The following is a 23,801-nucleotide window of genomic DNA, read 5'->3' as shown; positions in this document are numbered from 1 at the left end:
TAGCAGTTTTCAGGTATCTAAAAGGGTGTCATAAGGAGGAGGGAGAAAACACCTTAGCCTCTAAGGATAGAACAAGAAGCAATGGGCTTAAACTGCAGCAAGGGAGGTTTAGGTTGGACATTAGGAAAAAGTTCCTAACTATCAGGGTGGTTAAACACTGGAATAAACTGCCTAGGGAGGTTGTGGAATCTCCATTTCTGGAGATATTTAAGAGTAGGTTAGATAAATGTCTATCAGGGATGGTCTAGACAGTATTTGGTCCTGCCATGAGGGCAGGGTACTGGACTCGATGACCTCTTGAGGTCCCTTCCAGCCCTAGAACCTATGAATCTATGTTTGATTGTTTTAGAGGCTAGAGTATGGAAAAGGGAGCAACTCAACTGGAAAATGCAGCAAGGAAGGAAATGCGGTGAGAACATAGGAAGCACACCAAGACTGAGAAGAGGGAGAAAAAGAGAATGAAGGATGGGGAAGCAATAATTTATTATGAAGAAAAATAATAAATGGCAATCAAAATTTAGTTATTACATAAAAACATATTCTACCCCTGGTCTTCTGCGCAAACCTTCATTAATATCAGTGAATGTTTTGATGTGCATTGACAGTAGTATATGGTAGAGGGGTCTGTAACGTAGAAGACAAAATGCATAACAAGATCCAATGGCTGGAAGCTGAAGCTAGACAAATTCAGACTAGGAATAAGGTGCAAATTTTTAGCAGTGAGGGTAATTAACCATTGAAACAAGTTATTTAGAGCAGTGATGCATTCTCCATCATATGAAGACTTTAAATCAAGACTGGATATCTTTCTAAGAAATATATTGTAGTTCAATTTATAACCAGTGTTCTGAAGGAGTTCAGACTAGATAATCAAAATGGTCCCTCTCTGGCCTTAAAAAGCTACAATTCACTTAATACCCTTGTCCACAAACCATAATGAAAACTAGAATTTGGCCCTCTTTACTGAATGAGCTTGTGGCAAGAATAATGAGTACTTTTTATACTGTTATATAAAATAATTAATGCATAATAATGCAACTCCTCGAAATAAAAAGAATGTCACACACTTGTTTTTGAACACTGACATACCACAAGCTAGAAGTCAGATGGCAGTTTGGTGGTCTCCCACAGCTGAAACACATGTATTTGCCATGTCTTTTGATTCAAAGTCATGTGTGCCATGACAAGCAACAATTCCTATTAATTCAGTTTGGAATTTCTCATCGTGACAGTAAATGAGATATGACAAATTATCTTTCAAAGGAGTTAATTGGTATTTAGATATTCTGAAAATATTTTCAACTACTGTGAATTAATATTTCAATTTTTTTGTGGGAATCTTGTTTTTACATTAGTATTTTCTGATGTATATTTATGTTCCTAAGCTAAATTAACAATATAATGATAATTTCAGGTAGTGAAGTAACAAATGCATCTATTTTTAGTTGCGTGTTTCTAGACTCCAATTATAACAAAATACATGTAAAACATGTTCAGAAAAAGGGCAAGTAATTGACTGAACTGTGGACCATATGATTGCAGAGGGCAAAGAATAGCATTTATCTTTTTACATATTTAAAGTATAGCATCGTACTAAAAGTAATCCTCACTAAGCTCTGCAAGTATTATCAGGAGAGCTGACCAAATCATTTCCCAAAAGTTTATTTGACAGATTTTGGCATCTTTTTGTCCCTTGAATTATTCAGTGAATGATTTTTCATATTATTCAAACAGCTGTCTAAGATGGTCAAACATTGTTTGTTGAAGTGATTTGATGATTGTTTTGTGCCAAATGTTGGATAAGTTATTCATGAATAACTGGTTCCATTATTCAGCCAGCTCTAATTATTATCCCCGTTTTACAAATGCTGAAAACAGATACAGACAGGTTATGAAAATTCTAAAAGTGACTGGAAGGTGGCATGCACCAGACAACAGTTTCTAACAGGAAGGAATAAGGGATTTTGGTAGCACGCTCAGATGGGGACACTGCTCATCTTATACCCTCATGTTAGCTGATTTTCCTGTAAATCTCTTTCGATACCCTCAGCCTGGATGTATAAGGCTTATGGAGCTGTGTAGTGGTGAATCCACTGTCATTCCCCACACCACAATAGCCCCACTCCCCTGCAACCCATGGAAGTTCAACAGTCACACTGTTGAAAAATCATGTGAGTCCTGCTAATCCTCTAATGCCCTTCCCATGATTCCCCCCAAAAGGACAGATGAGTTCTCCCACAAGAACTCATCTCCGCACAAGGAACCATGGGTTATGCCCCTAAACACACACTGGTGAGTGCAGAAACAGAAAGGATACTGTAATAGGAGCATGGCTTTGCTGTGGGAATGGTCACACTCAGGCTAGGATAACCCAGATGCTCAGGCCTAGGTGCCAATCACCTGGGTTAACTGCCCAGTGTAGAAACACACTTAGTCTAAAAGTGTCAGCTCTATTTCATGTATACCTGATAAAATTTGTTTAACCCTTTCAGTATTTCATATGAAACACTTCAACTTCTGTACATGTCACTGAATGCAACATTCTAGGTTTTGTTTTGTGGCTGTTCTATTTGCCTTTGCTCCAAAATGATAGGTTCAGTGAATTCCATCAGGCCATGGATGTTTTAACAGCTATTGAATTTTGAAATGCTAACAATCCCATCAGATATTCCGTAGTCTACTGCACTGAATTGTTCAGGTGTGGAATGTGCCTAGGCCATCACAACAGTAATGGAGACTTTTAAACAAAACAAAACAATATACTTAAAACTCCAAGAGTGAAGTCCTGGCCCCAGTGAAGTCAATTGCAAAAATTCTAATGCCTGCAGTGGAGCCAGGATTTCACCTCAAATCAGAACCAATACGAAAATTTTGAATAATATCAATTTTTCTGATCTGAATTATTTCTATGGCAAGAGATATTTGTAACACAATAGATCACTGTGAATGTTATTAAAAACTGGACATGTATCATCCTCAGTTGTTAAATATGCAGTATTTATAGTATTTCCCATTTCAAGAAGAGGCAGTATGTAAGTATCACTGCAACTGTCCATTTGTAATGGAAATCACTGTAAAGTGTGTCTAAACTGCAACACACTAATAGGAAAAGAGCAAAGAAACCAAGGTATTTGCAGCACATTATTTATCTACTGGGAAATTACTAAGATGTTTTATACAAAAATATACATGATTAAATCATAGCATTTAGTCACGGCACTGCAGTAGGCGTGATGCAGAGCCACTTCACCCCAGAGAGACATTCTGCCTTAAAGTGAAGCGTCCCAGTTGTGCAGGGGGAGGGCGTAATCTCTGACATCCCTTTAAGGCGCACAACATAGCTGGTGCTTGGAGGGGTGGAAGCATGTCCCCACCACTTTTCCATTGAGGTGAACCCAGGTGAAAGCAACTAAGTACCATCTCTTCTGCTCCTTCAAGCACAAAGGCTGCAATTCCAGGCAGTGGTCCTGCAGGTCATGGAAGGAAGGGACCAGAGGCTCCTTACTCCATTGTGCCACCTGCTATAGCTCTAATGTGTGCTGCCACGCAAGGACCAGCTATAATCAAGCCCATAATTTTCCTTTATTTCTGAAAGGTCTCCAAAACTTGTCCCCAAAATACAGTTTGCATCATTTTTCATATACTGCAAGATCCTGTCTCTAGTACTTTGATACTGTATTTATCGAGGCTACTATAGTACTCGTTTGCAGTAGGTTTGCATTAATTAGCACAGAACATATTGATATTAATTGGCAGGTTATTTTTAAGTATACAGAAAACATGTTTCATTTTTTAAAAACTTTAAAAATACCTAATTGCAAATAATTACAAGCCATATTGTTTGCTCTGCTCTCCTGAATGAAAGGTAGAGGGATACCACAACTCCCAGCCAGGTGCATGCAGAAGAGGGGAGGTCTGGTCTAGCACAGGTGCTTTCTCCTTGTCTGAGTTTAAAAATAATGCTTCTGTTGGCTAATGCTGAAACTGCATCCCTTGTCTCAATTAAGTTGGAATCTAATGAAACAGAAAGGCAGCTCAGGGGAATTCATCACAATCTCCTCCAGGTGGGAAATCAGATTCAGCCACCAGATTGTTAAGCACATTACATGAGTGTTGCGCTTGGTTGAGAGGCTGGGAAGTAGTCATATTCCTTCACAAACACACAGCTGTTAGTGCCCCTCTGTTGAATGATTAATGGAGCAGCATTAATGGTGACCTTTGAAAGAGGAGGGGGAGTAATAAGGTGTCAGGAAAATATATCTTGGGAAGAAAAAAAAATGAGTGTCCATGAGAATCTTAAAATGGGCTCTGCCTGCACTGGAATGACCTGGCAGAGTCCTTAACTGGAAAAACAGAATTTAAAAAATACATTTAGGAAGACATTGTTAATATATTTATATGTTATATCTTGTCAAGAAACCTTTCTATGTATGTTTGAAAAGCATATCATATTGCTCCATGGGATTATTTATTTTGTTTGCAATCCAGCGCGGTATTTTTACCTTTCAACTGTTTTCCCTTTTATTTCACCTAAAGTGGAAGTTCAGAATTTGATATCACAAAGAGGCATCATAGTTCCTCACTTGCTAGCATGCAATCAACAAATCTAAAGTATTATAACATGCCCTTAGTAGGTTGAATTCCTGTAAATCTCATTTATTCCGATCTCATTTGCTAATAAATCTAAAATATGTGCCTTTACCCCCCAGGACCTCGATAAAAACTTTATACAATGAACAATGAAAAAGGGAGCCTTCATCATTCTTTTCACTGCTACAGTGAGACAAAGAGCTCTTTCATTCAAACAGCAGCAGATATACAGGATCACAATTATATACATTGGATATAAATTATCCTTCCTCAAGTCTCCCCCACCCCTCTTCCTCATCAGAAGTCTGACTGAAGGGTAAACAGTTAAATGCTTATATGGTGATGATTAGCAAAGAATAAACAGAGCAAGTACTAAAGCTGGCTTTGCACCTACTGAATGCTGCAAGTGTCTGTACTCATTTGATATGCATCTAGCAAAGCTTGGATGTTCCCAGAAGGCCACTCCATGAACACTGAGAGAGCAGCGTCTGCTAGTGGTGCCTGTGAGTCATAAAGAACAGAGAAAATATTTATATAACTGAGAATAGTCAGAGTGAACAAAGCCTATGTAGGATACATTCTATATTATTTTAGAGCACACACAGAAACAATTTCATGCAAATGAGCATCAGCAGCATTCAAAGAGCAATACATGTTATGTTCTTACTTATATCTTATGTTTCTGTAACAGATTTGCTGTGTCATATAATTGGCATTTACGAGTTTTAATTAGAAGGCTTTATGATCTGCTTGATTTTCAGCAAACTGCCTAATACATCCTGGCAATTAATTATTACTCATTATATTATATATGTTTATATATTTCACTGTAGTAGCTGGGCAACGGTTAGATGTGTTTGAACGCATGTGGAAGGGCAGTTTTAACAAAAAAGAAAACAGTTTTTTTCCCCTCTATTGTCAGCATGTAAATTTGATGTACTAATGTACCTGTGGCATTGAGAGGACATCGATTGAATGCCATGTCACCAGCTGGGGTCCTTTTCCACACCATTGACATCAAATAATCTTCAGGACATATTTCGTAAGGTGCTGTGATTGAAAAATGAGTATTTGAATATAGGCTTTTGGAAAATGTATACACTGCATATCAGAGAAAATACATCCTCAGCCTTAACCCCATACTCTCTGAGAAATGCAGATTGTTGTCTTTAGGGGCTCATTTTAACATGCTTTAACACATAAATGTAAGATCTCCTTTGATTTTTGTGTAGGATCTCTCTTCCTGCTGGGCTTTCATTTCACAATCTGTGGCATTTACTCTCTCTCTCGCCTATATACATACATATGCAATATTAGCTCTTTTAAAAATATGCCACATTTTACCAGTTTCTGTTTAAAACATTGTGTCTCTGTTGCAAATCAGTATGGTTAATAGGCATGAAAAATGCAGAAAACTCTTTAAGGCTTTTGTGGGGTTTTTTTTAAACTTTAGTTGCACCCAAAGCAATTATTTTAAAGCCATTGCTGAAACATTAAATGTGATAAGCATGTCAATTGTGAAGCAGATATTCTGGAAACAAGAGAGTAGGTCACTACTTCTTTTGAAATGGCTTTCATCGCAATTGTGGTATTAGCGAGTGAGGCCAATAATGTGAAGCAGAATGGCTATAAGCCAAAATGACCTTTACTGATTATCACAAAAAAGTTTTTAAAAGGAAAGGAAATGACTTTCACATTCCCATGGTAACAGATTCCTACTAGCAAATATGGACAAGGTAAAAGAAAACTACATTTGTAGCATTTTCACATAATCAAGACTTCTAGATTCCTTTTGGTGTTCAGTATTTTTGTTGTAGTTTCCCAGTTTGTATTTTTTTGAATATAGTAATTCTAAAAAATCTCCATTTTGACAGATCTGTCTAACCATTTGAAGTGATGGAAAACACTAGCAGCTGAAATCATTTCAAGAGTAGCAGAGAAAAATGGGGAATATTTTCCTTCTATCATTGTCTGTATTAGAGTAGAAACTATGGCCCTCTGTACTAAATGCGGTATATACTCATAATAAGTCCCTTCCTCAAAGAGCTTGCTAGACAAGATAAAGGGTTAGAGAAATGAAGTATAATTATCGTCACTTTCCAGATAGGGAAGTGAGGCACAAAGGGATTAAAGGACTCACCACAGTTATACAGGAAAACTATGGCTGAGGCAGGAATTGAACCCCAGTATCTTGAGTTTAATTCCAATTCCTTTTCCACAAGACAGCCCTTTCCCTGTACTTCTACTGACAAAACTATGCAGAAGCAGTGAACTCTGTCTTTGTGGATGACAAAGAGCTCCTTGCAGATGGCTCAGTGATACTAATATGAATCACAGTCGTTCTGAAAATTGCTTGCTAAATTTGCCTCGGCATCAGCACTCCTGAATCGTAAGTCAAGGAAAGTTGATGATGCTAGAGAAGCAAGAATATCCCTTAATGGCAAAACCCTAAGAAAGCGAGCTGTTTCACTTATCCAGAATGCTAATTTGTTTCAGATAAGGCAGTCTAAAAGTGAACTCATGAGGCCAATGTTCTAATGGGGGAAAGCAAGGGATGCATGATAAATGGGGAACATCTGGTGACATAAGCATGTTCAAATTACTGTCATACTTTAACCTTGTGGGGGAAAAAAAAGAAAGATGGTCTTTGGGCTCTGAAAACTGACACAGCTTACCCAGTATCAGAGGGGTAGCCGTGTTAGTCTGGTTCTGTAGAAGCAGCAAAGAATCCTGTGGCACCTTATAGACTAACAGACGTTTTGCAGCATGAGCTTTCGTGGGTGAATACCCACTTCTTCGGATGCAAGAAGAAGTGGGTATTCACCCACGAAAGCTCATGCTGCAAAACGTCTGTTAGTCTATAAGGTGCCACAGGATTCTTTGCTGCTTCTACAGCTTACCCAGGTGCTGACTTACAACTGACTTTCTTTTTTGTAGGGGTCTTCCCCCTTCATATTGACTACATAATGTCTAATCTGGCTTTACAAACTTGCTCAATCTGTTTTATTCCAGTTCAGACTCCATCCAATACTCAAACAGATTATATAGAATTACAGAGTGAAAGGTTGCTTGGATGCTTTTGGGACAGAAATTCTCTCTTTATATCAGTTTAAATATGGTAAATTTGCATTAGTTTAAAATCAATTTTCCTAAGCCTTTTAGGGTTAGAAGTGTGAGTTCCCATTTAGAAGCAACAGTACAAGAAAATACCATTTATATTTTTGAGGATGATTTTATGTATAGAAAAGCTATCATGGTACTTCGGTTGATGGACATTTTAGGGAAATTCCATGTCTGGGAGTGAAGTAGTGAATATTTCTCTAGAAGGTTAGTAAAAAAAAAGTGGCTGTTTGACACTGTTCAGGAGGTTAGAAAGTTATTACATAATTCTGCAATTTATCACCTGTCTCTAAAATGTATCACATGAATTAATACTTCATATGTGTAGGTAATATGTAGGCCCTTTGATACATTAATTGATCATATACTTAGATTAGTGAACAGAGGGCATATGAAGTGGTCTATCACCTCAGGACTTACTTTCACATGCCAAACTCCTTCCCCTTCCAAATGTTGAATTTTATATGTGTGTGGCCAAATGTAATTTAGACATTTTATTTGAGAGAGAGTTGAAGGTAGAAAATGTGTGGAGACCTTTCAACTATTTGGAAGTGTGCCAAGGTACTGTATTTTAAGTAGGAAGTAAAACAGACTGAACAGTACTGACCTATTTTGGTTCTATTTGTAGTGGCAAAATTACATGTGTGGGGGTGTTTTTTCACAGAATTCGAACCTTGTGCAGTGTTAGAAGCTTACAGCTCCACTCCTCAGCTACAGCTTGGGGGAGCACAGAGCAACTCAGGATTAGGGGCTGGACAGATGGCTTTGTGCTATTTTGGTTCTCCAGTCTGAGTGCTAGTTAATTGACACTGTTGCGGTAGCTGAGGATCACCAGGATGCTGGTCAGTGAGCCACTTGAGTTTATTCGTATATGGAGATGTCATAAAGGTCTTTTCCCATGCTTTATTAACTTCTATTTCAGCTAATAACCCTCAACTTCTGTGTATTTTCTCCTCTCTGCCTATGATTGCTGATGATACAGTATTGTATTACAGTGTGCCATCTTGGCCCCAAGATATAAACTTATTAAATTCTGACTCTGAGAAGTTGGAGGCATGGTTATTCTTTAATGAGCTGATTTAAAATTAAATTAAAACGAAAACCATGGATTTGCATTCACCTCCAAGATTACAGGAACTGATTACCCATTGTTGGTTTAATCATTAATGAGGTAATGACATTAAGTGGGATGTCAGGTAAGTAATTTAAAAACTGTAGAATCTGGCTTGCTCCTTCTCTTCTTTCTAGTTTAGCAAATATGGATTATATCTACACATTTACCATGTTGACGAGCACAGTGTACAAATGAAGAAGAATGTTCCCTGCATGGTGCACCCAAAGTGGGGAATAATGTACAGAACAGCTTACACTGTGTAAATATCTACATATCTGGACATCTGCTGATTTATGATCACTTTATTCAGTTGTGTAACCCTTGATAATCTCTCAACTGGGATATCTGTGACCTTTGCAGACTGTGCCAAACCAAAGGCGAGGAAGGGGCCAGAAGAGACTAACACAGAGCAGCTATTTGGAGGAGTTCTCTCTGAATCCAGTGGACTGACTGGGAGGCTCAAGACCACTGTGGCCCTCAGAGTAGCCTTGTGGATTACATGTGGGATTGAATTTCTATGATTCTTTTGTGTGTTTAGTTTATGTTACTATTGTAGTAATTTTTAAATATTTTTAACCTGGACAATTGATATAATCACTTGCATCATTTACTGGTATAAATTAGAGACTGTGTTGTGTGTCTAGAGACGGTAACTATCTCCTTCTAATCTAAGGTCAAAGACACCAGGGTTATGGGGGCAAATTTGGCAAACCAGCTATATTGCACATAATGCCCTTCCCTCAAACTGTTCCATTACAGGCCAAATCTTGTTTCCCTCATGTAATCTCAGTAAGCAGGTGCGGCACAATGGAAATCTGTGGAGATGGATAGAGGAAAAATCTTTTCCTTTAGGCCACTCTGGGGCTGCTGCTTTCTTTCCCCCAAATGCTGTGGATGTTCAGCAGGCGGATATTCATAGCTGTCCCAGCCCACAAAATACTTCTTGACCCTTCTGCAGATGTTGCCTCCTGAAGCACAGCTCTATGGCATGCAAGTGTTGTAGATCTCCATTTGTGGTCTCCCAAGAGCCAGCCCCATATTTCTGGGTGTCAGTTACGCTGCTTGTTGGGCACTGTCATTTAAGAGAGCAGGGTCCAGGGCACTTGGACTAATTACCTGCTGCCCAAGAGGACTTAAGGGAAGGCTACTGAGCCTTACAACAGGGGAGACAGCTGCAGGTGATTGGGAGATGCCTGAAGACACTGAAGGAAGTAAGGAAGGGCCCTGAATTGGAAGGAGGAAGGCACCAGCTGGGAAGGCCTCTGGAGATGGCTGAATTCCAGACATGAGGTGAGCAGGAAGACAGACCCTTAGGGAGGAGGGACTGCGCCCAGCCTGGGATGAAGTTGAAAGAAATTAATTAACAAACTTTTAAAGAGAGGATATCCCTCAGGCAGGAGGGGCTGGGCCCAGCTGAAACTGTGATGAAGACTTTGTGAATTTTCTTTTAAAAGACATTGTGCAGGACTTAATAAAATGAACTCCAGAAGGGGGAATGTGTTGAATATCTGTCCTGTGTGGTCTTTTTAAGTGAGCCTGACTTAAGGGGAAAGTGAGGCAGGTCTCAGCAGAGCCATATTGACCTGAACAGGGTGCTGCAGGACCAGCATGCCCTTTGAAAGATACCCACAGAGGGGCATTTGCCTTCATATTAAGTGTCTATAGCTAAAACTGATTTGCTTACAGTGAAAACTGATTATGGGAGGCAGGCTTCGGGGACTACCACCCCCAACAATTGTAATTAATTTTTTTTGTATTAAAACTGTCACCTACATTGTTTGTTCTGGGATAACTTTTAATCCTATATTTTAATAAGCCCTTCATTATAAAATTAACTAAAATGGTGACAGATCCATGCCAGTTGCATTTAGAAAGTCCCAAGCATTATATTGTTAATACCTTTCTGAAGATTACTGAATAAGAATCTATGCCTGAGATGGGAGTGAGCTGTATCATGGCCTGGCTCAGTGAGCAAAATATAAATTTAAAAAGTATCATGCAAGTGAGGCTATCAATTGAATATATTAAAAGAAAAAAATATGACTGGTGTTCTCTTAATATAGAATGCTATAGAAGTACATGAATGATTCTCTACAAAGTCTAATATCTTGGAATGTATAACATTAATTCACAATTGAAATTAAATAGTGAAAATCATTCACATACTTCTATAGCATTCAGAACCAACTCTGTGCCTGAAAAAGCACAAACTGTCAACATACATATTCTATAGGCTTGCTCCCACTTACTCTTCAGACCTTTATTGTGTTTAGGATGAATTTGCAAACTAATGCCTTCAAGTCTGTTTACAATTTTTCCCTTTTGTGAGATGTATTGGTCAGAATTTAATTAAAATGAGACTAATATTGTGTTCAGGAAATTTGCACTGCTAGTGAACCCAGTCAAAAATGTTTTTTAGCTGGATTCTTGGAAAGCAATACATTCAGGGCCCAAGTCCCCACTGGCACAAATGCACTCCCTCTATGCTAGTTATGCCACCAGTGTGTTGAGCTCTTGGTGTTCAAAGTATTTTGTGAAAGCAGTTGGAGACAGCACTGGTAGGTACTATAAGGACATGTCTACATTACGCACTGGATCGATGGGCAGTGATCGCATCTAGTCTAGATGCAATAAATCGACCGCCAAGCACTCTCCCATCAACTCCGGTACTCCACCAGTGCGAGAAGCGGAAGCAGAGTCGACAGGGGAGTGTCAGCAATCGACCTACCGCAGTGAAGACACCATGGTAAATAGATCTAAGTACGTCGACTTCAGCTACGTTATTCATGTCGCTGAAGTTGCATAACTTAGATCGATTTCTCCCCCCCCTCCAGTGTAGACTAGGCCTGTCCCAGTGAGTCAGCCCTGTCTTCCCAGGCAGAGCATTGGAACACTGAAAATTTCCATGCTGCCCCAAAGTAATGATATGAAGTGAAATAATTACTATGACTGGCCAGAAAACAAGAATTCCGTCTTGTGAATAATTTCAGGATTTTGAAAATTAGTTTAATTCCAATAAAGAACAAAACTGAGACATTCCAAATGTTTTCACAAAACAGCAAAACAAAACACAAGAGGTCCCTTCCCCCCTCCCCCAAAATAGCCAACAACCCAGTGGTTAGGGCATTCACTTGGCTGTGGGAGACAAAGGGACATAACTACGGGGGGATATGAGAGAGAACACACAACTCAGAGTCAACCTGTGAAACTATTTGTCAAGGGATGTTGTGAAGGCCAAAACTACAATGGGGTTCAGAAAAGAATTAGAGAAATTCATGAAGGATATGTCCATCAATGGCAATTAAGCAAGATGGTCAGAGACAGAACCCAATGCTCTGTGTGTTCCTCAGTCTCTGATTGTCAAAAGCTGGGACTGGATGACAGAGGATAATTGCCCTGTTGTGTTCATTACCTCTGAAGCATTTGGCACCAGCCACTATCAGAAGACAGTATACTGGGCTAGATGGACCACTGATCTGATCCAGTAAGGCCGTTCTTATGTTCCCTCTTCTAAATCAGGCAGAGGCTTAACCACCAGGCTATTGCTATTCTGGAGTCGGTTGATCTCTCTTTTTGACCAGTAATTCCATCCTAGACCTGAGAATTCTCAACATTTTTTTTGTCAAAACAATTACATTTAATAGAAAAAAAGCATTTCATCATGAAATTCCCAACCAGCTCTAATAATTACATGAATTTTCCCAAGTGTAGCTTATCTATCTATCTATCTAGTAATTATTTTGAGGCTATAAAATAAAATGTTCAAAGCATTCTACAGACACTATTACATATTTTTTACTTGGTACAGTGGAAACTCTTGTAACAGTCTTCTAGAGTTTTCTTTTTGACTGCATATCGAAAGTCTGTTTTAAAAGCTGATGTGAATATATACTTCTCAATGTATTGATAAATTGCATCACCTTCAACCTGTTTGGAATTTTGCTCAATGACTTCAGTGGGAATTTATGGCACTCAGTATCTTGAAGTATCCAGTCCTATATCTGCACTTCTAAATTCGGGATGGCTTAAAAAACTTTGTTGGTCATTAAAGTCAAGAACTAGACCCTAACCTTGCCTATTAATATCTTTATTCATTTTTATTCTACTGATCATAGTGACAATAGTGACAATTGGTTCAGTATTATTTTATTAGTAGTATTATAGTAGCACCTAAAGGCGCTAGTTAAGATTGGGGCCCCATTGTGCTAAGTGCTCTACACACACAGTAATTTTTTGCTCCAAAGAATTTACAATCTAAATTGGCAAAACAGACAAAGGATGGGAAGGGAAAACAGGGGTACAGAGAGGTGAAGTGACTTGCCCAAGGTCACACAGCAGATTAATGGCAGATCTTAGACTAGAACCCAGCGCCCTATCCCCTATCAAAACTAACAAAGCAAAGTTTTCACAAATCTTGTGTCATAAACAGATAGTTAAGGGTTAATCCCTCTTTTACCTGTAAAGGGTTAAGAAGTTCCCCTAGCCTAGCTGACACCTGACCAGAGGAACCAATGGGGGAACAAGATGTTTCAAAAGGAAAGAGGGAAGTTTTCCTTTGTTTAGAGTTTCAGTTTCAGCGGGAGTGAAAAAGCTCAAGGAACCAGCCTCTTATCAGAGTAGTAAGTTTTAGAAAGGGATAAATAGGTTTATGTTTATTTCCTTTGTAACTTGTCTTGGTAGCATTAAGGGAATTATCAAAATTGGGTATTCGAGTATTTTTTGTGTAACTAAGTTTTTGCCCAGGGGAACATCCTCTGTGTTTGGAATCTGTTGTCTGTGAGAGTAGCTGGTATGCTAATCTCTCCCAGAGGGTTTTACTTTTACCTTTCTTTTCTTTAATTAAAAGCATTTTTCTTAATACCTGATTGATTTTTTCCTTGTTTTTAGATCCAAAGGGGTTGGATCTGGTTCCACCAGGAGTTGGTGGGAGAAAGGAGGGGGGATGGTTAATTTCTCCTTGTTTTAATATCCAAGAGGTTTGGATCTGTGTTCACCAGGAAATTGGTGAAGTCTCTCAAGGCTACCCAGGGAAGAAAAGTAGTGCTTGGGGGTGGTGGCAGCGATACCAGATCTAAGCTGGTAATTAAGCTTAGAAGTGTCCATGCAGGTCCCCACATCTGTACCCTACAGTTCAGAGTGGGGAAGGAACCTTGACATCTTGTAAAAAAGATGGTATAGCTGGAGATAATTTATCAGGTCTCCACATTTAAACAAAACTTAAAGCATTGGCATCAAATAAGTAATGATATTAAAATATTTTCCCTTTTCTCATAGTCTATCATAAAAAGTTGATATCTCCTCTTTGCTGGTAGAGGAAGATGGGATGGATCTCTCCGGAATTGCTCTGTTCTGTATTCTCCCACCGAAGCTCTGGTACTGGCCAATGTCAGAGACAGGGTATTGAGCTAGATGGGCCATTGGTCTGACCCAATATGACAGTTCTTATGTTCTTATCTTTCGTGTGAAGGCATTAGCTATTCTTTAGCAGAAGCAGTTGTGTTCTGTCATCTTTAGGTTAACATAGAAAATAATTTGTCATCCCTTCCATTAATTATCAAGTTAAAGCAATTCATATGTTATGTTTTTCCTTACTGAGAAGAGGCGCTTGGTGGTGAATTTGATGGATTTGTTTTGAGTAAAAACTGAAAGATGCATAAATATAAAAACACTATGGAAAAAACATTATAGGAGCTTCCATTAACTTAAAACCAAAACTAACACTGACTGAACACAAGAAAATTTATGCAGGCTTCATTGTTTATACAGATCATTTGAAAATGGGCTCCTGTGATCTGATCTTGTCTGAAAAAAGACACACTTCTGAAATGTGTTAACAAAAATCTGAGATATTAGATTACTCTTCCACGCTTGATGTGGGGGAAAGGGACATTGGCTGGACTGGGAGATGAGGCTCCATATAAGCCTCACCAGTGTGGTGAAAGGGTGTCCCCTTCCTCATGGCATCTCATGCTCACGTGGATGAGAATGGACTTGGGTAATAACATGGGCTTTGTCCTACCCTCTCACTCCCATTGATCATGGTTGGCTCATTTGAAGGGCCCTTCTCTCTGAATTGGCCCAGTCATGTGGCTGCAAGTCTTCATAAAGCTCCCTCTGGGAATGGGCTGCCACTTTACTGGTGCCCAGCTGACCCTCCCATCCTTCTCAGATCCTTAGCTTGTGTAAATTCGTTAAAATTATATACAAAAGTGGAAGATCTGGCATAAAACTAATGTCAATAACAGAAGAATCAGGCCTTTTGTGTCTGTCAGATGCTTGATGATCATCTATCATAAAAAGAGAAACTAATTAGACACAAACATTTTTAGTGCTGCTTTTCTGAACAATGTTTACAAGCTATAAAAGAAACAGTAAATTAAGAACACTGCTAAATTAGGATGATCATTCCTTGGTGATTTTGGCAACTTTCTTTAATATGTATTTCAAAATGTCTGAAAGGAAAAAGGGCCAAGTAAGTATAGAGTCATTCTTATATTGAAGCCTTAACTTTTATTTTATTTTTGTAAAGTGTTGTTATATATATACACAGTAAACCAGTAATTTGGATAAATTATCCAGTATCTTTGCTTAAATCTTAGCTATACTGGGAGATGAACAGTAACTCTGCCTCAAAACAGTTAAGTCAAATTTATCATTAAACTTCTATAAATGTGTGTATAATCTCCTGCATCATTATTATCATTTGATAAAAATTTTAGGTTTTGACGACTCCTGTTAGCATGCTGATTGTGATCTGGAGAATCAAGTCAGTAAACAAATTCAGTGAACAGCACATAATGCTCTGAGTGCATTTGACTTGTAAATATATTTGTAAAATATTTTATTAACAGCAGGTGGCAACCTTTGAAAATTGGATTGAAGCAGTATGGTTTTATCTCTAATTCCACAAATGCAAATGATTTAAAGAATATTTAGTAGGTCAAGACTGGTTTATCTGAATGTCTGCTTATCCAGAAGATTCACATAAATCCTGCTATAGTGTACTGTGCAGCACTACTATGGAAAATAATATTTTATATCAAAATTTGTATTTCTTTATGATTACTACACAGTTATTTTGTATTGCTTTTCAAGTAATGTAGATTACATTAAAACTATACACCAAAGAAAACATTTGCATATAGTTAATTACTGTAAAATATTATTAGAGATTTGTAACTACAATTACTCCTTTGTTGCTCTTGGACTGTGTTGTTCTAGTTCATAGTTTTATCTTAATATTTTTAGTTCTGTTCTTGGGGATGGGATTGATTTTCAGTCAGGGGACAGATTTTGCTGCTTATGAATATGAGGGTTTCAGACTTGATAAACCTCCCAATTCCTGACCTGCATTGTCCCTACCATTCAAGTCCCATATTTCCAGAGCTGAGAGTGCAAGCTTTGAAACAGAAAGTGGAATTGTTCAGGGGTGAGAGAGACTGCTAGATTTGTCATTACCCCATTCAGAATTTAGAACACAAGACTTCCAGTATGAAGGACTAGCACACAAAATCACTAGACCACATAGCCCCTGTTTGTTATCTGGTATTTGTCTAGTAATGATTATTCTGCTTCAGGTCAATGACTCCACACAGATAAATATAGAAAGATAAATTTGTATTCACCAACTGTTTTTGCTTAGTCATCACTTTAGTAGTAGCCCAAATTTGTTCTTAAGTGTCACCCAGGAAGACTTAAATTTGTGGGCAGAACAATACAAAATATGCTGCAAAGAAATGCATTTAAATATGTATAGTAAAACTGGAAAGATGTACATCCTTTTCATTTTAACCACCTTCTTTTTATCATATATTGCTCACATACAGTAGAAGCAGCAAAGAATCCTATGGCACCTTATAGACTAACAGACGTTTTGCAGCATGAGCTTTCGTGGGTGAAGACCCACTTCTTCGGATGCAAGCTTGGTATTCACCCACGAAAGCTCATGCTGCAAAACGTCTGTTAGTCTATAAGGTGCCACAGGATTCTTTGCTGCTTCTACAGAACCAGACTAACACGGCTACCCCTCTGATACTTCACATACAGTATTCATTCATTCGATACATTACAGTAGGGTTTATTCTTTTGGATGCCCCAGACGCATGACATAGAGGCCTTTTGTATGGAGGATAAAAGGAGGAGGCTGAATCCATGAATTACAAACAAACCAAAAATACCTAATTTTCTCAGAAGCTGCATTGTCGGTGATGTTTTCTATAACAAATTATCCCCCCAAAATAATGCAGTTGCACCTATGTAATGAAATGTTTTTCTGAGAGCTTCAATTTTTTTTATTAAAATTTTATTTAAAAAAAATACTTCATCCTTTAAACACCCATTGGGCTAGACAGTGTCCACAGTCATTGACAGAAATAGCAATTGCTTGTCTGGATCAAGGGCATGCTAGGACCATTTACGAAGATTGCTTTTTATATATTGATCCTACCTCAAATATAATATATTAAAGTGATTTTTGTCAGTGAGAAACCACACTGAATTACATACAATAATAGTATTGAGATTTGCTTCTCACCAGGGCACCTCTGTTCACTGCATCGTCTGATCTCCTCACCAGTTCCTTCGCACTGTTGCCCAGTCACAGCTGCACCTTGACAAATCCTTATTCGCCTTTCCCAGCCACCATCACATGACTTGGAACAACCACTCCAGTGACCCCATTGGTTCCACTGACCATTAGCTGTTTGGAGGAACGTCATTATCAGAATTGTGACAGACTGCACTGTAAGAAACTATTAAGGCCAGAATTTTCAAACTTGTTCACTAAAGATAAGCTCCGAACATTATTCATGCATGTAAAGAAAAATAAAGTCAGTGGCAGGTGTAGGTGCTTGGTGCCTCTGAAAAATCAGGCTTCTTTGATTGTTCCTCAGTGCATCACAACTCAAGTTTAAAAAAACATCACTGCACTTAGGCTTTGAGTTAAGCTACTGCTCTGAAGCCTGAACATAGATGTTATTGTCTTTGTATTTTTTCTTTTCTCTGTATGTACTTTATTTTGTTATTGTATACATGTGTATGCAATGAATAGAACAATAAAATTTAAAAAAATCCCCCATATGCTATTTAAAGGCCAGATTTTACATGCCCTGGCAGCGTAAAGCAGTCTTAAACTAAGTGTAAGTATAATTTACTCACACTGAGAATTAGGTCCTTCATGTACAATTTCTTCTTGTTTCTTGAAATGCATTGTTTTCTAGTCCTCAACTTTTTATTCCTAAACATAATTGTTTTTAAAGAAATACTTATAACACTAACACATAGGAATGTCAGTGTTTCAGAGCCCAGTTTTTTCAGCTTTACTGACACGGTCCCATTGTTGTCAACAGGCTTCTTATGTGAGTAAGGATTAAGGCCACTGTTCCAGAAATGAATCAGTGCAGGAGCCAGAGTGTTGTCTAAGGGACCCAGACAGGCACAAGATCAGCCCATGCAGAGACATTTGTAGGATTAGAGCCTAAATGATGTGGGCCGGCAGGATTGGGGCCTTAGATCTCTTTTTAATCGCAAATTAATGACATGAATGTTGCACTAAGTCGGATTTTTCCACATGAATCATTTCAATTTAGAGGATCCTACTTACCTGTACATTCTGGGTTATGGCACTCCCTGCTTTCAGCCCAAGGACCTCTGCATTCAGAACCTCCATGAGCAGCCGCAGTGCACTGTCGACTTCTCTGCTGGGTGCCATTGGAACATGTCACTGAGCACTGACTCCATGAACTCCACTCTTGCCACTGTCCATCAACTAGCACAGCAACACATAAAAGACAGACAAGCCAACATTACCATCAAATCTATGTAGTAACAGAATGGTTAGTTTTATCATAACCAATTTTATCTGCACTTTGAAAGCTATTTTTAAGACAGAAATTGCACCAGAAAGCATCACTTTAAACATCTTACAACAATGGCATTTACATTATTGATGTTTTCTTCATTTGTGGTGGGATTTTTTGTTTTGTTTTGTTTGTACTGACTGTATTCTGATACACAGGGTCACATTTCCAAAGCAGGTGAACCTACTAAATGTGCAAGAATTCGTTGTACCAATCAAAACTCTGCATTCACACTGCCTAACAGCAATTATTCTTTGTGCACACCATTACCCAATATGAATTCACAAATTTAGCTGGCAATAGCCTGTTATTCACCTATTGTCCTTCTTTGAAAATCTGGTCTTACAAGTACACTTATACCTAAAAACAACACGACTATAAATCAGTAACTAAAACTGCCCATCCTAACTTCAAGAGTCTGCATTTCACTTCTCCAGGATAGAGAAATCACATAAATAAAGCAGTGCTGGGATGGCAGCACAGTGTTTTAGGGGGTTGTGAGTTCAACAGTTATAGAGGAAGCAGAATTCTTAAACAAAATTATTGAAAGTCAAATCACTAAGTTAAAACTAAATACATCTGTATCTCTCTTGTAACCCTCTTGGGGTTTAGAGAGCATGGCCCCTTTAAATCTTTTTCCTGAGGGGGGGAATTGCTGATTGTTTCAGGAGGAAGTGTTGTTTGTGGGAGGAGGAGCAGAGAGAGAGGGGAGAGCAAGAGGGATGTGTGTCTGGAGCTTTGGAGAGAAGCGCTGCAGCAAGCAGGCCCTTTCTCCCTTGTGCTTGGTGTACCACCCTCATTTGCCCTTATTACCTGCATCAAACAGAAGCACAGGACTGTAAACTCACCTTCTGATACACCATCAGATAGCTCCTTTGCAGAGAGCCAGGCATGATGATTCAGACTGTAGTACTGAATATTGTTCAAGCACATTATAGTTGCTGCTTAAGACAATAACTAACAATCAGCTGCTACTTTTAAATGTTACATTGTTATGCCAGGAAAGGGCAAATTATCCACAGGGATATAATCACTGTGGGTGAAATTCACTCCTGTACAGAGAGCCTGCAAAATTCCTATGCACCACATAAGTCCAACATAAACCCTACTATGACAGTTAAAATATTTTGGGGTGCAGGAGGAGGCACATTTCTTGTGCTTTCCTCAGCACAGAGGTGAATTTCACACTATAGTAGCATCTTCTCTACTCCTATTTGGTATTTCTCACTTCCTCAATTCCAGTTGAGATTCATATATGATATTATGTACTTTTCTGGAGGCTCGTGTAAATGTGCTAGGGTCGCATTCTTCCTGCTCACATATTGTTCGGCTCTCTTTGAAAGCAGAGGTGTAGACCCATGTGAATTTCACAGTGGTGGTGAGAGCGTGTGTGTCTTCCAATAGGCCCAAGTTACAAGAAACAGAATGTGTGAAAAAACTGAACAGCTGGCAAAATTAAATAAATCACAAAAAAGAGGCACTTAAAATTGAAACTTGTCACAGGTCTGGTCCTCGGAGAAATTATTGTTCTAATTCTCTAGGGTCCTCATGCCCTAGTCTTTGGTTTCGCTCTTGTTCATTTGTTAATGCGACAGTCTCAAAAGTTACCATTTTCAGAGTGGCAACATTTTGTTGAATTAACACAATGTTTTCTTCTCAATTTATTTTTAAATTTTGCAAATAAACTTCAATTTTCACCGCCAAAAATATGGGGTGTGACAATCAGATATTTCAAACCATTGCATAGAGTTAATGGACAAATGATGAACAGGATGTCTCCATAATATCTTGTCAAATTGAAGAAAAGCAAAATAAATTAATTTTCACATGTCTTGTGTTGGGAAACACCTATGGCTGTAGATTACAAAATGAGGTCAGAGCATAAAAGAGATCTGTTGACTCCTAATTATCAGGCTACAGTTCAGGCAAACGGTAGCTGGCAAAGCTATGGCAGACCGATGAAGAAAGCTGATGTATGTTATCTCTTAAGGGAAATGACTTTTCAACAAAACTTAGGCTTTAATGCAAACATCACCATCTTTTGATGGGATGTTTCCACATATGGACATGTACAGGATATTGCTACCTGTCTCACTCTAGTCATGAAACCTTTCTCAAAGTCTGGATTCAATGATTTACGTCTGTGGAGCAAGTTTATCCATGAGCAACATTGCACTGCATGCCACTCAAAACTCGTGACCAGAACTGTATGCACTACAGTGGCCCCACTCCTTTTAATATTTTTTTGGCAGAAGGCCCTAGGAGTAAACTGATTTAGAAAAAGCTTAAGAGAGAGTATTTGTAGAGCAAAACCTCATGGAATTATTTAGATAATTTTGTCATTTCATTTACAGATATAACTTTTGTAAAGAGTAAAAATACTGGTTAAAAATAATCACAATCAATCCACAGTCATTTTAAATTGCACAAAGGAAGTAGCTTGTAATAAAGTCAGTTATTTTATTTTATTTCAGTGTGAAAGGCCAATTTAAAACCTATGCACCATTTAAGTGCTTAGGTTTTAAGTGAAATTAAAACTGTGCATAAATCTATGCTGATCCTCCCTCTGCACAGGTGAATAAACTAATATAAATAATTGGAAAGAAAATCTTAGTCTCCTACTGTTTCTAAATATGTGACATGTACTGTGTGTAAATAAAAAGGTACTTATTTATTATTATTATTAAGACCACCTAGCAAGGTATATTTAAAATGTACATGATGGACATTCAAAATGAACACACTTGGAATGTTTTCCCTTTCCCTACCTTTGGTATATTGCTTGTCTTCTTAGGTGTCCCTCCTGCATTGGGATCCCCTAGCACAGAATCCCACACCATGCAGAATCTGTTTGAAATCAGTGGCACTCCACATGGATACAGGGCTCCTTGATAGCACATCCCAATACAGGATGAGTTTACATTGTAAATTCTTTGAGAGAAGGACCTTGTCTTCTTGTGTGTCTGTACAGCATGTAGCACAACAGAGTTGCAATCCTGATTGCATCCTTTGGGTACTACCACAACAGCAGATGATAATGCGTCCTACCTATAAGACTTTACTCACCAAATATTCAAGTGCACGATATATAATAATAAAGCAAGTCAGAAACGAGTTACACTAAATTACTCTAGCTGAGCAACCAGTTACTATACAAGCTCACCGGGGCAGAGAGCAATATTGCAAGGTTTATGTTGTGTTTCAGGTCCGTCACACGATCTTCCCCCATACTGGGGAGGTATACATGACCTTGTTCTTGTTCTTTGGCCTCGACCACATGTGAACGAACACAAACTCCAAGGTGACCACTCCTCCCAAACTCCATGTACTGTAACAAAGCAAACAGGACAACGGTAACAGAGAAGATTCAAAATAAAAACAACTACATTGTAAAAGGGACTATTTTGCCCAACAAGAGAAAAAAAACACAGTGATTAGAAGTTTGCATCGTTAGCATATACAGATTAGCTTCAGAAATTAAGTTCACTAAAATAACATCTTATTCTCCATATACTACATTGAGCTCTTGCAAATTTTATTTTCTCTTTTATGAGTTAGTCTAATCTCAATACAGTTTTTTTTCTTTAGTCTAATTGTAAGAAGCATGGCCTACATTTTCAAAGTGAAAAGTGATTTTGGGTGCCCAGCTAGAGACATTTTAAAGGGGTCTGAGTTTTTGTGGATAGGTAGTCAGCACATGAAAAAATCAGATCCATTTTGGGTGTTTCAAGACAGGTACTTAAAAGCTAAGACAGCCAAAATCACTAGTCTCTTTTGAAAATACAGACCTATGTCATTTCTTAGTCTGGGACTCTGGTACATTAAGGACCTAGTCTTGCAAGTATTATTCATTTCAATGGAACCATGACAGGATATGGTCCTAATGTTTTTCTTCAGGTTAACCTCAGTTTTGCATTATTTCCTGATATGACAATATATGGGGAATTATCAGATTGAACAGTGCATGCCCTGTACATCAGAGTTTTGGACCAGACTATTTAAACTACTTTATGAGATTATATGATATAAATACATACACATAAATATTTTATATAAACAATGACTTCACAAAACAACTAAGGAATGTTATAGCTAGCATTCTTCCCTATTGTTTTCAATATAGAAGAAACTGACATACATCGTATCTTAGCCTATTATCCTTATATTGCATTTCTTTTTCAAGAAGAATCTGAGTCAAATTTACAGCTGATACCACATAAAAAGCACATTATAAATAATTAACAAAATTCTGTAAAAACTCAGTTCCAGGGGAATATAACCTCTTTAAAGAGAGAAGCCTTGCAAAGAATCTTAGTTATATTCTATAAAAGCAACAAAGAATCCTGTGGCACCTTATAGACTAACAGACGTTTTGCAGCATGAGCTTTCGTGGGTGAATACCCACTTCTTCAGATGCAAGCTTTTACAGATCCAGACTAACACGGCTACCCCTCTGATACTTGAGTTATATTCTAGTTAATCTAAGAATATGTAGGATAAAATGCAATGAGCTAGCACCCATCCTGAGCAGCAAATGTGGTGTGTGTCACACACAGCTCAGTTGTCTCTGCAGGGAATCCTCCCTAACTGGCCATGGAGTGTCTGGGGAGATGGAGTGGTGTGCTACAGCCCCAAAACATCCATGGCATGATGCTGAGGATCAGCAGTGACAGATTCTCTGGTTTTGTCCTCATTTTCCCTTGAGCGTTGCCTATAGGGAACCTCCATAGAGCTGGCTCTCTCCTGTCCAGGGGTCGTAAATTCCTGCTCGATTCCCCTAGTCAAAGCCTTTGTGTTCTTGTGCAGCAAAACCACACTGGTTGCACCACCAGGTGAATCTCAGTAGAGTGGAGACTGAATTTGCCCTATTGGACATAATCATGAAATGATATGCAATGTCAATGGGAATTCTGCCTGTGGAGAGCTTGAATTTCATTCTCTTAGGAATATAGCAAGGTGTCTTTTTAGAAGATATATTGAGATTGAAAGTTTTATAGATAACTTCAGAGAAGACAATTTCTGACAAGAAATGTCTAGCTTCATGTAAGTAGATATTTTACTTTTTTTCATCAACATGAGTTCTGTATTGCTGAAAGCTTATTGAGTTGGCCAGATACAAA

At 38.4% G+C, this 23,801-nt stretch overlaps 1 protein-coding gene across 1 annotated transcript in view; it reads right to left on the bottom strand.

Annotated features, from left to right (window-relative positions):
• Nucleotides 1-23,801, bottom strand: part of ADGRB3 (adhesion G protein-coupled receptor B3) — a 646,981-nt gene that overhangs the window by 319,530 nt on the left and 303,650 nt on the right. The window contains exons 6-10 of the mRNA XM_045011262.1: nucleotides 21,845-22,009; nucleotides 18,426-18,590; nucleotides 17,358-17,522; nucleotides 5,539-5,640; nucleotides 4,985-5,091 (exon numbers count right to left, since the gene is read on the bottom strand). Coding sequence (XP_044867197.1) covers nucleotides 4,985-5,091; nucleotides 5,539-5,640; nucleotides 17,358-17,522; nucleotides 18,426-18,590; nucleotides 21,845-22,009 — 704 coding nt within the window. The remainder of the gene's footprint in view (nucleotides 1-4,984; nucleotides 5,092-5,538; nucleotides 5,641-17,357; nucleotides 17,523-18,425; nucleotides 18,591-21,844; nucleotides 22,010-23,801) is intronic.

Source organism: Mauremys mutica, chromosome 3 (genome assembly GCF_020497125.1).
Source record: "Mauremys mutica isolate MM-2020 ecotype Southern chromosome 3, ASM2049712v1, whole genome shotgun sequence".
In the NCBI taxonomy this organism is placed as follows: Eukaryota; Metazoa; Chordata; order Testudines; family Geoemydidae; genus Mauremys; species Mauremys mutica.
The sequence above is the reverse complement of the archived record's forward strand: the minus strand, read 5'-3'. Positions and strand labels throughout refer to the sequence as shown.